Source organism: Astyanax mexicanus, chromosome 1 (genome assembly GCF_023375975.1).
Source record: "Astyanax mexicanus isolate ESR-SI-001 chromosome 1, AstMex3_surface, whole genome shotgun sequence".
Lineage (NCBI taxonomy): Eukaryota > Metazoa > Chordata > Actinopteri > Characiformes > Acestrorhamphidae > Astyanax > Astyanax mexicanus.
Window position 1 is genome coordinate 52,509,565 of NC_064408.1, and position 13,003 is coordinate 52,522,567.

At 38.5% G+C, this 13,003-nt stretch overlaps 1 protein-coding gene across 2 annotated transcripts in view; it reads left to right on the top strand.

Moving 5' to 3' along the window:
• The window catches only part of nbas (NBAS subunit of NRZ tethering complex), a 353,782-nt gene extending 341,441 nt beyond the window's left edge, over positions 1-12,341 (top strand). For both annotated transcript variants that reach the window (XM_049479822.1, XM_049479826.1), the window contains one exon: positions 9,331-12,341. In XM_049479822.1, coding sequence (XP_049335779.1) covers positions 9,331-9,597 — 267 coding nt within the window. In that variant the 3' untranslated portion in view covers positions 9,598-12,341. The remainder of the gene's footprint in view (positions 1-9,330) is intronic.
• The last annotated feature ends 662 nt before the right edge of the window (positions 12,342-13,003 follow it).

Here is a 13,003-nt window from a genome sequence, read left to right on the forward strand (position 1 = left end):
GTGTGTGTGTGTGTGTGTGATATTGATTCTCAGCCTATCTTAGCTAGCATTCCCCATTCCCCATCTATTCAAATTAGGCATCAGCTCAGAGTCATACACAATACAGAGCTATGAAGAGTCTCTCTGTCTCTCTCTCTCTCTCTCTCTCTCTCTCTATATATATAGTGCTGAATCCTCCCACTTTGCCACATTCCCTTCCATCTCTTCTACGTTCCAGAAATAGAAAAAAAAGTAAATGATTGTTACGGCGAGGCGCAGCTTTTCATCATAATCGCTCATTTTAACACTGAACTTTAAGCCTTTTTAATGGCTGTGTGTATGTCACCTTTCACTCTCCCACCTTCTTTCATCCACCTCTCTTTGTTGGTCTTGCTTTTTCTTTCTCTTTTCTCTCCCTCTCTCTCTTTCTCTTTCTCTCTCTCTGCGCGCCTCAGCAATCTCTCTTCACAGTTCAGTAATCGACCTTTTAGCACCAGCTCTGTCTTCATGTTCTCTCTTTTTCCATCTTCTCCATATTTCCCCTCTATAGCTCACTCCATCACACTCTCTCTCCTTCCCACCCTCCCTCCCTCCCTCCATATCCCTCCCTTTCACCCACCCTTCTCCCTCTTTATCTTTATCGCTTCCTCTGTTATCCACTGGCATCATGTCATTCTCTCTCTCTCTCTTTCTCCATCTCTGGAAGCTCACAGATGGGAGGAAAATATTCATAACTTGTTATCTTCTGACTCTTGAAAAGCTGGAGATGGCTTAGCAATAAAAACAACAGCATCCTGGTCATTCATCTGTTCCACACAGATGATGATGTTCACAAGACGAGCTGGGATTTCCAAACTTCTAATGCACTAGATAATGATGACTTGATACAGGATTGATTGTGCTGGATGAAAGTATTGTTTGTTTAGAATATGGTGAAATGCTCTGTAATAGAGGTACTGCATAAATGTAGGGGTTACATTTACTGTGCGGTAAAAGTTGTCCCTAATTTTGCAAACATTAACCCATTTAGTAGTCTGGATTAACACAACACAGCACAATCACTGTAAAGCAGTATGTGTATGTACATTTCTCCACAATTTACCATTTTACAACAGTCTACTCTGAATCAAATAGTTTTTGCTGAATTATATATTATATATATTGCACGATTAAAAAAATGTCTAATAGTCTTTTTTTTTATTCTTATAATTTTCAAATATCGTCTGTTTCTAATGATTAAAGTTTGTTACAGTAAATTAACTATTTAATAAATTCCCAAACTATCCATAAAAGTAAAATTGGTGTAGTAAAGCATGATAAAAAGTAATCCCTTTGTTGAATAGCCCACCTATGCTTTCCTACAGCTTCCTGAGATACTGTAATTTTGCACTCTGTACAACGGCCGTATCAGGGCATATTTTGCCCCGATAAATCGCTTTTTAAATCGTTATCCAGACTCAAAGTAGCTCCACACCCTCTTGCTAGAATCCAGAGTGCCCTGACATTTAAAACGAGGCTTTAATAACTTAAAAAGTGCACAAGAAGCTCATTAAAAACCACTGTTCACATCCCATGAAGTTGAGCTTTTTGTCTAATAAGATGCAATACCCTGTTTTTAATCCTGTGAATGAGGTTGAACACTGGCTCATGGCCTGGTGATGTGAATTATGGGAGTTTATGCGAGGTTGGATAGTGGCTGCAGGTGGATGGGACGTTCCATTTCTACAGTTGTGTGGGCATTTATTACTCCATGATGCTCATGTCATGTGTTTTAGAGGAGTACCGTACATCATAGAGGGCACTGGCACCTTGCAGTAGACAACGTAGTGAATAGCAGTAATCAGGACTGTGGTGTCTGGCTAGAATTGTTTATGCGAACAGACAAGAGACTCTAGCACATATCACTAAACACATTCATTGTTGAAAGACCCACACACAATTCACAGTTCAGTACATCATTCTTAGATTCATAGGACAATGAGTGTAAAATTAATTTATGTATATTATCAGGTGTGAAAAAAGTGGTTGCCATGTCATACCTCTGTTTTTTGCTGTTCTAGTATAGCTAAATACTGGGCGTGTGTACAGTTTTTTGTTTCTATATGTATTTTAGTTGTAGCTGATGCATTAGGTTCTCATGTCTGAGTCTGGGTCATCATCTCTGGCTGCAGTAGGTGTGAAATATGCAGCTCAGGAACCACTTGCTGCCTCTCTGCTGCTGCAGCAGCTTTCTACAGCTAGGCCCGTGCAGGGTTGGGGTTTGTGGGTTGTGGTGGTTTGGGTTGGCCCTGGCCTCTGTGCAGCATTTGGTTTAAATCCTGCGTCCGCCGGCACCGCAGGTGTGAATAAGTGATGCCGGGGCTTGGCCTGAGAGAGACCTGAATGGCATGTTTCTTTAATAAGGGCCTGCCTGCTGCTAGCAGATCGTCCTCTTTGCACTGAGAGAGATTGATCGCCTGTTTTCTGCTGGCCTGGAAAAAAGAGCCCCCAAATGGCAGAGCTCATCAGAGTTTTTGTTCAAGACGTGTCATGAATGGTACTCATCAGAGGAGGCTGGGGCTGATGGTGTATTACACACACACAACACACACACACACACACACATAATGGTTTTCAGTAGGCATGTCCAAATCAGGGGATGTTATTTTGGCCTCATTAAAGAGGGAGTATTTGATGGTACTAATTCTTGTATAGATATCACTCTTTACATTCGTATATTGCGTTTTTGCACTGGATTATAAGGCACACTATCAATAAAAGTCTGTTGTCTGGTCTATTTTCATACATAAGGCGCACTGGATTATAAAGCGCTGGATTATAACACTAGGTTGTTGTCATGTCGCCAAGGATTCCTTCTAATTCAGCTGGTCTCGCCGCTGGGTGGTGATAAGTTGGTAGCAGTAGCATTAGCCTTAGCCGCAAACCGCTAGCGCCAGCCGTAGTTAGCGGCTTATGCTGCTCTACAGTGCTACAGTGAGGAACCCTGAGAGTTCCAGCAAGCCATGGCAGTATTAGCTAGCGTTTCTTCCCATGTAACTTGTTTTAAACAAGTAAACATGCAGGTTACAGTCTGATTTACCCACCTCTGAATGGTGAAAGAGCTACCGCTTAGTGCAGTTAGCAGCTAATGCTAATGCTGCTCCAGCAGTGCTAGCTGGGGTTAGCAGCAGGCTACAGGCTGATAATACTCACCTCTAAATGGCAAAAAAGCTAGCGCCAAGCACAGTTAGCGGCTAATGATAATACTGCTCCAGCCTCGGTGCTGGAGAAACTTTACTAAAACTCCTGTATTATGCTGTACTTCAGTGGAGTGGCTTTACTGCTCCTTACAACCTGACTGGTAAAATTTATAGATAAGGCGCTCCGGATTATAAGACACACTGACGATTTTTGGCAAAATTTGAGGATTTTAGGTGCACCTAATAATGTAAGTTGTTTTGCTTCAAGATGAACAGTAATTGAGTAATTAAAACAAGGCTCCGTCAATATACTAAAGAATTTTTAAAAAATGTACTCAAACATCTTGGCGAATTGTCTCTGAGGTCAGTGGAAAACTTATGTTTAACCTGTTGCGTCCAACAGACCCGGTACTGGTTATAGGAAATAAAAAGAAAGCTTGGCAAAGTGCCAAATCTGCTAGTTGTTTGCAGTTCTGTGTTTGTTTTTATGTAATAACTCATTACTCACAGTGCTGTTTGGATTGGTAGAGCTTATTACTGTTCTTAAAATCATAGTAATGATCCAGCGTCACGAAGCATACTACTGTCCACATCTTTTAATTTCCACAGCAGCAATTTTTATCCAAACACGAAAATCATTGTTTATTGCATATAAAAATAATTAACACTGTTTCTGAAAGATAAGGTCATAAATTTAAAAAGTAGATATAGCTGCTAATGAGGGTTTTTTCATTAATAAAATAATTGTCACTAATAATATAAACAGTTGGAAGTTATGCCAAAGGTTAACACATGCTTAAAACAGTCTGTGCCTGCATGCAAGCTGGAAAACAGTTAGTTAATAAAGGGTGCAGTCTTCTCTAGATGAACTCATGGCACGATACATTGCAAGAGGCAGCTTAAGGGTGAATATGGGATGTAAGGTATACTTATGTATGATTATCTCCTCTTCAGATTCTTGCCTGATTTCTTTTCTTTTTGTAGTTATTCCTTTATTTAGACTATTGTGCTGTGTATTAGAACTTGAAAAAAGATTTTGCTGCTTAGTATAAAATTAAAATGGCTCAGTCCCGTCTCTAACATGGCTTTTTATGTATATTGTTTATATGTGTGAACCACAGTGTCTGGTTAGTGTTTGGATGTATTTTAGCTGGATTTTATTAATTATTTTCATTAAATGCATCCCTAGTTTGACCAAATAACATCTGCTTTTATGATGTTCCTGCATAAAGAGCACACCTGTTATCATTGAATTCCTTTTGACTTGTGTTTGTAAATATAGACTTTTAGTGTATTACATTCTATCAGACCTCAAATAAAAATATATATATTATACAGGCAGCGAATCAATAGCATCACCATGTTACACATGCAGGTGAATGTAGAGTTAGTAGAATATAGGGTTTCTTGCCCATAGAGTTTAGATGGTGTAGTGTGGTGTGCATGCCTGACCAGAAAATTTAATATTTGGATACCTGAGATTGGAGGTGTAGAAAAGGAGACAACAGGCCTATATGCCTTTTCTCCCAAATGCGTAATTACGTCTTCCCAGTACGTTAGATGAGACTTAATTTAAATTAGTAAGATACTAATTTAAACTAATCTAAATACAATTTATAAATACAAACTAGGTAAAAAGGAACAGTTAACCAATATCAGTAGCATACATACTAAGATTAGATTCTGTCTAATAAAACCAGGTCTGGTTAAATAGTTAGATATGGGCATAAAAATTACACAATACCCAAAAATACAGTGAGGGGAAAATAGGCAACACAAATAAATTATAAAAAAAAAAAAAAAAAAAAAATCATACATTGTGATTTCCAGATTTTTTTTTTTTTTTTTTTTTTTACATTATGTCTCTCACAGTGGACATGCACCTAAGATGGAAAATTTCAGACCCCTCCATGGTTTCTAAGTGGGCGGACTTGTAAAGTTGCAGAGTGTTCAAATACTTATTTTTCTCACTGTGTCTGGGTTGAGATGTTCAGCAGTCCAGAACCTAACACTTGAGTTTCTCCTCAGACATTAAGAGTGAACGAAACACTCAACAAAGCGATTACTACAGATCAACAGTTAATGATTTATTGTGACCTACATTGGCAAATGAAACTATATTCCTAAATTAATCCATAAGACCAAATCAAACAAGATAACAGTTAAGAATAGTTCATAGGATATTTAAAATAGTGGCTACATGCAGAGCATGGGAGGTCTCTTGGTTACAGACAAACTCTGAGACTATTTCTTTGTGCTTTTCTTAAATATCCAACCAGAACAATACATTTCATATTTACATGAAAACTGGAATTTGGTACTATTTACATTTGAATACCTTTTGATCATCACAGGGCCATTCTAAACACACGAGGAGCAGGAATGGGAGAGTCTCTTCAGAATGGAGAAATTTCTCCCAAAGCTCAGAAATGTTCCATTTAGGTTAGCTTTAGCATTTCTTCACTGAGACCAGTGTACATTTCGAGACCATTAAAATGATACTTAACATGAACACATTCACGTTACATATATACAACATACATTTCAGATACGACATTTAAAATGATGCACCTTCACCTCAGAAAACCACTCCAAACAAGAGGTGTCAACTGCTCTTTGGCCAGGCTCCAGACTAAATTTGATTAAAAATTCATTATTGATGATATAGTCAACACAATCAAGCTGATTCCTGTCTATTAAAAAATACTAATGTCCAAGGTGAGATGCAGAGGTGTGCAAAGACAATTAGGCTACCCCACTGAATAGCCTTACAGCCTTACAGAGGTACATATGCAGGCAGTTGCAGTCCGTGTAGATAATTTGCTGTTTATAAGCCTTTATAGGTTTTTTTTTTCTTAAAATAGTCATAATGTATACCCACACTTCATGTGTCTGTATCTCTGTAGGATGTATAAGATCAGATCGGATCAGGATGAGCGTGTGAGTGTAAGTAAGCAGGTGGATGTCGTCAGCTATTTGATGTTTTGTCAGGTTTTTCTCCTTCATTTACTGTCTCTAGGCAGATGGCAACATGTTTACTTAGACTGCTGTGTCAACAGCATGAAAGCAGACAGTGCGTGTGTGTGTGTGTGTGTGTGTGTGTAAGGGTACATATGCATCTCCTTTTCAAGAGCACCATTGAAAACACTTAAGGTCGGGTTGGTGGGTGAGGTCTGCAGCAGTTTTATTTCCACAGCTCACGTCGTATTTAATGTGAGGGCACACGCACGCACGCTCGTGCACACGCGCACGAACGTACACACTGTCGAAGGACATCATATCTCCTGCCGTGGACTCGCCTTTAATCAAATTTAGCACATAATTGATTTTCCACCGCACTGCCTTCTCCATCAGCGCGGCTGTTCTACTCAGCTTTTCAAAGCTACCAGCTGAATTATTTATAACAGAGAAAAAAAAACGAGTGAAAGAGAAGGGGAGGTGTGTGTGTGTGTGTTTGTGTGTAGCTGAGAGGAAAGGAGAGAAGGATATAAAGGAATGGTCCCTTGGCCCAAGGCTGCGACCTCACCCCGTGACCTCATTTGTGTTGCGTGCGACCCTGGTCCGACTTTGAAGGCGGCCAGAAATCCCTGTCACACTCTCTCTCACACACTGTGGCAGTGAAGCAGGGAGAGGGGGCTCAGGGGAGAGGTGGGCTGGGGTAAATAATTCTCACTCCAGTTCAGAAGTTAAGCTCCAGTGCTCGTGGCAGGCTTGTTACTGGAATAAGTTTTGTCCTTTTGCACAGTGAATAATAACATTATAAATAACCATATAACACATTTACATCAATCAGAGAAAATGGATATATAGCATGAAAAAATTGTCTTGTCTCCAAACAGTGCTTATAACTAGAGGTGTTAATCAATTCAAAAGTTTAATCCAATTAATTACAACAATATTCTGTGATAAACTGTGATAAATCACACTTGTTCTTCCTAAGATGCAAGTTTTTATAGTAGATATTTTAATGTAAATAAAAGAATGAATGTAAGAAATGTAAAATGCAATTATTTTTATATTAGTGGTGTGAATTAAACTACTAGTATATCGTTGTATGTTTGAGGGGAAATAAAGTCAACGTGAGGCGCTAGAATAAAAAGGCATGATAAATTGGATAAAGAAACATTTTTTACTTTATTGTAAACATCTCATCTTGGTTGTAAGGATACTAAATTAGATCTTAATTTGCTCTTTTTATAAAAGGGCTTTTTTCACCTGTAGTTGGTTTCATGTTCAGTTGATGAGTTTGTTTATTTGGAGTGTTTTCTCCCTCTTTTTGGTTTGGTTTGGTTTTACACATGCATAAACCTAAACACACCAAAATGCACACCAATAAACCATGTGAACTCATCATCTCCTCTTATTGGTCAGAGCTGTCTGGCACATTTAAACAGTGTTTTCAATGGGACGTGCAGCGCAGATGTACTGTACTAAACGGAGAGACAGCTGCGAGCAGTGAACGCTGCACACACCATGCTCTTAGTGTGTAAACAGCATAAAGCAGAGACAGCGTTTTTTCTTATTATTTGGCTAATGTATCAGATTAAACTGAGCCTTATCAGCAGTTTAGCTCAAATAAAATGAAGTATATTGGGTCAAATTGAGAATAGCAGTAATGCTAACCTTTTCACTGCTTAAAACCTGTTTACTGAAGAAAAACTGAAATATGTAGATATATCTTCTTTGCTTTTTTTTTTTTTTTGAAAAATACATCATTTTACTTTCCAAAATTAAAGGTTTATGTCAACGTCAGTTAATTTATGAAGCACATTTTACACAACATTAGTTGACCGAAGTGCTGCACAAATACAACATGTTGCTCATGCTCATTGTTTGTAAACTGAGTCGTTCACTTCAGTGTTCACAACAAATATGAACATGTTCATGCACAACACTGCTCATCAACAAGTTAATTCCATGTGCAGAACTGAAGAACTGCTCTTTGGATATCTCTAAAGACTGTTGTGTGGACAAATCTTCAAAAATTAACAGTTCCACAAATAAAAAATTAACTGTTTGTCTGACTCCAACAATCATGCCATGCTCAAATTAACAGAGAGACATTATTCAGTTGACGTGAACATTAAGATCCTTGGCTATATCTTGATATCATGATTTTATGCACTGCGCTGCTGCCACAAGATTGATAACTAGTTAGATAACCGCATGAATGTGTAGAAGACTTGCACTGATATGGCCATAATACATTGTGCAAATATACAAAGCAAATTTACAAAAAAAAGTAATTTAAATGGGTGTGTCCGATCTTTTCCATATGACTGTGCGTGTATGCATACATAAATAAATGTGTCAAATTGTTTTATTAACTATTGGATTTAGATAACTAGTAAAAAATATGAGAATCTTAAATAAAAAAAAATGAAAAGGGAATGTTAGATCTGTTCAGAAAGATGACCAGGTGTGTAGATGATTTGAAAATGACTGCAAAAGCTGTGGAACATCAAGAACGGAATAGTCATGAAATGAATATCACAAATATCTGGTTCTCTAAAATGATTTAATACAGATATCTGCACTTTTTTAGAAATAAACTCTTTGTTGAGCGGTGGTGTAGATAAAGGCTGTGTGTTTGAGGGGAAGACAGGTATTGTGGTGTTTGAGAGGGGATGGCGTGATTAGGGGAGTCTTGGTGGTGCAGTAGGGTGCGGTGTTGGCCGTGGTTATTAAGCAGTCGGCAGCTGCTGTGCAGACAGCTGTCTGGCACATGTTCACAAAGATGTGTGAGTGTGTTATGATGACTGTGAGACACTGTTCTTTTCATTTTCATCAACCTGCCAGTCAATAGCACCAAAACAAACAGCGCCGCTCCCAAAGCCTGTTTGTAGCACTTAAGTGTATATTGAAATTGATTTTTTTTTCCCTTTCTTTTTTCCATTTATTTTTAGTCAGCCGTTTGTTAATTTGTTTATGTTTGGCTTCATTCTCTCTGTTTTATCCTTCTACCATATCACCCCCTTCTTCCTTCCTTCCTTCCTTTGTGCTTTCCTCCCTCACTCCTCTCCTTTCTCCATTTGTACCACTTTTCTCCTCACTTGGTTTCATTGGCAATTTACAACTTTTTACTTTTACCAATTGCAAAAAAAAAAAAAATGTGTCCTTAATGCTAGACAAAATGTAAAATCTTTTTTTTTTCTTTCTGTTTTCTCTGCAGATAAGTGACGAGGTGTGTGATTCGGAGCTTCTGTCTCTGCTTCTGGATGCTCGTCTGCTGGTCAGTTGCGTGGACTCTGCTCTGTACCCGGCGATGGTCTCTCACATGCTGAGCGAGGGCCGCTGGGACGTGGAGGAGGCCGCCGCAGCGCTGCAACAGGCTGGACACAACACTCAGGCTGGAGCTTTGCTGCTCGCCCACCGGGGAACTCACCCCGCTCTGAGCACCTTCAACACCGCCCTCAAAGTCATCCGGAAGTGGCTGTGAGGAGAACTTGTGTCTGTTCACCTCAGTTTATAGACAGTCCACATTGTGCCCTTCTAAGTTGCATCAAATTCTTATTGGTAACACTTTACAGTAAGGGTACATTAATTTACAGTACTTACGACCGAATAACTCAACTAATTATTAGTTCACACATTTTAGACCGTAGTTAAGAATTTAGTGACCATCACAATTTTTTTTAACTAATGTCTAAATTTACTGTTATTTACAAAATTTGTAAGCATTAAAATGTAGTCATTGTTAATAATGTATTAACTAGTCTCAATAAAAAAATATTTCACCATTTAACAATGTTCATTACTATCGTATATACTGTTAATTAAAGCACCCTTCTTAAACCCTATCTGGGTGGGATTAGGTACTCAGGGGGTCCTGGGATAATTTTTTCTTTTATGTGGGGTCCTCCGTAATTTTATTTCCATCCAGAACGACCGTGTACGTGTTTTTTCTCAGACGTCCTCAGAAAAAAATTACAGGCTGAATTATCTACTGTTTTTCTATGAACTCCATGGTCCTCCGGTAATTTTATTCCCGTCCGAAACCACATATATGAGTTTAGTCACCTTGCATTTTATAAAAATAGCTATTTGTCCACTGCCACACACCATTATTACACTTTGGGTGTGAGTTTCCACGGATCCAAGTAAACAGTAGAAATGGAGAAGCTTCTGAACATGATGTCGTGACTGAGAAAGCCAAAAAACTCACTGGTCCTCCTGTATTTTCTGTTGCAGTCTGAACGCAAGAGTTTTATCACTGAGCAGAAGTGTGAAATATTTTTCACAGACATCCCCCCTGAGAAACGAATCCCGCCCAGAAAAGGCTTTATTCAACCAGAATCCGTTTGGAAAACAGATTTTAGTCAGTCATTCTAAATCTCATGAAATGCATTTTAGCAGATACAGTTTAGAATAACATTTTCAATCAAAATGGCCAAATGTAACAGGCTGATATAGGTTATGTCCACATTTATATATTGTATAACAGTGTGTCATAAAGCTTCAGAAACCACATAAGCACGTCTGTTTGGGATCTCTTAACAACACATTTCAGTTTGAAGCATGCAGGTGTTGATGTCGGCATGTAGTTTACACCATTGGCAGATATAGGCTTCCATAACTTTAGCTAAATTCACATTATAGCACTAGTTTTCACATTTGAAATGTACAATTCTTTAAAATTAAAGAAGCAAGGAGCTCCGAGTGGTCCAGCAGGCTAAGCGCTGATACTATAATTAACAGATTGTCGGTTCGAATCCTGCTGATTTAGCTTGCCATCGGCTACTGGAGCCCTGAGAGAGCACAATTGGCCTTGCTCTCTGTGTGGGTAGATGGCACTCTCTCTCCACATCACTCCAAAGGGTGATTTCGATCAGCACAAGGCGTCTGTGAGCTGATGTATCAGAAACGAGTCGCTGCACTTTTCTTCGAGCTAACTGTGATGATACTCAGTGACTTCCTGACTTCACATGGAGGAGGCATGTGCTAGACTTCACCCTCCTGGTGTGTTGGGGCATCACTAGTGATGGGGGAGTTGTAATGAGTGGGTTGGGTAAATTGGGGAGAAAATGCAAAAAAATTAGAAATAACATTGAATTAAAACAAATAAATAAAGAAGCAAACCTTAGACACCTAACATGTTTGATTACATTTAATTCAGTGTTTCTCATCCCTGGTCCTGGAGCACTTTGCCCAGCACATTTATGCTACATTCATATATGATTTTCTCAATAAATCCTAGGTCTATTTTTTAGAGGCTGACAGCTGGGTTTATCACTTACATAAACACACCCTTGTTTGTCCAATTTTCGACCATTTTATTTCAAACATTGAGTGGTTTTTAAAAGACTAATTACCTCTGTTACCTTTATCACCTTCCTGTCTCACCACTGAAACCCTGACTCACCGCTGTTGTCCATTTCCCTTGTATAATTTCACGTCTGCTTTCACTTCTCCTCACAGCCAACAGTCAGTTAATTCAAATAATCGTGAATCTGACAGGCCTTTCAGAATGGCAGAGTGTGTAAAAGCAGTGAAACTATTCAAATGTGCAGAGCAGGGTGATTGCAGGACGATGATTGAGAAACACTGCTTTAATGCAATGTGTATACATTACATTCTCACTTTAAGTAATAAAATTAGGTCATAGAACCAGTGCAGAGCTGAGAGCACATGCAAAGGTTTCAGGGTGATAAGATGATAGTAGTTTTTATCCTATTTCTGATCAGAGACGTGGTCCACAGCACCCCCCTCTCCACCATTCTCTGTTAAAGCTGTTTGATGTGGGTATAATCACATTACTCAGGCTGTTTAGTCACACTAGCCCACTTTAACGCTCATTACTGGGCAGATCTCTAATTGAAACGGCACGTGGTCTACATGTCTCTCAGCCGTATGTCTTTTTAGTGCCATGTGTCAAACGTTCCACACGACTTTCTGTTCCCAATCTGTTCTCAGTTTTGTCCCTGTTGAGTTGGAAACAGATTATTATACCCTCTAGAAATCAAATGCCACCCTGTTGCTTTAGGTTTATTACGTGTGTTGAGAAGCTGGATGACGATGAAGGTTAAATCATGTTGGGTTAGCTCATTCCTCTTCCACACCTTGATCTGTTCAAATTTATAGATGTGTGTTTTAATGCCGACTGAATAGAGGATGGGTTCTGTGTTCCCCTTTCAGGGGCTGTAGCTTTTTATGTGGTGCATCAAATAAAGATTTTCAAATTCATTTTGGTCTTTTGTCTTGGTTGATTGAAACATTAATTCTTATGAAATACTTGGTATTATTATTTCATAACAGATGAAAAGGATCAAATATTTAGAGCTAATTGCAGAAATAAATGACTAAAAAATGAAATAAATGAAATGTTTCTGGAAACTCCAGAAAAGACAATTTTCAAATGATTAAACACACAAACTTGGAATGAAATCATTTGGTGTAAGTCAGCTAACGAGTCTTCTTCTAGTGTTGATATTTAAAGGAAATCTAATCAAATCATGTTTAATATTATCAGGAGTTTTTAATTGTGATGTGAAAATTGTGAATAACTAATAGATGTAAGAGAAAACTGTCTGATCACGTATCCAGGATCATGTATTCATTCTCTAACACTTGTTTTTTATTTTTTTTATTTCCTCTACCAACAAACTTTTACACATGGAAGGGCAGCCGTGGCAAAAAGCTGCTTTGGTTTGTGCTCCATTGTTACAGTAAATGTCTGCCCAGGTGCATGATGGGAAATCATTTCATAAGTTAATGTGCTTATAGTCGTGCAAAATAGTGACACTGAAAGATTCTCAGTCTTTGCAGAATAATGATACATTTCCTTTAAATATGAGTCTTTAGAAGTCTTCTTGTGGAAGTTTGGCACTAAGTAGATGAAATATAAT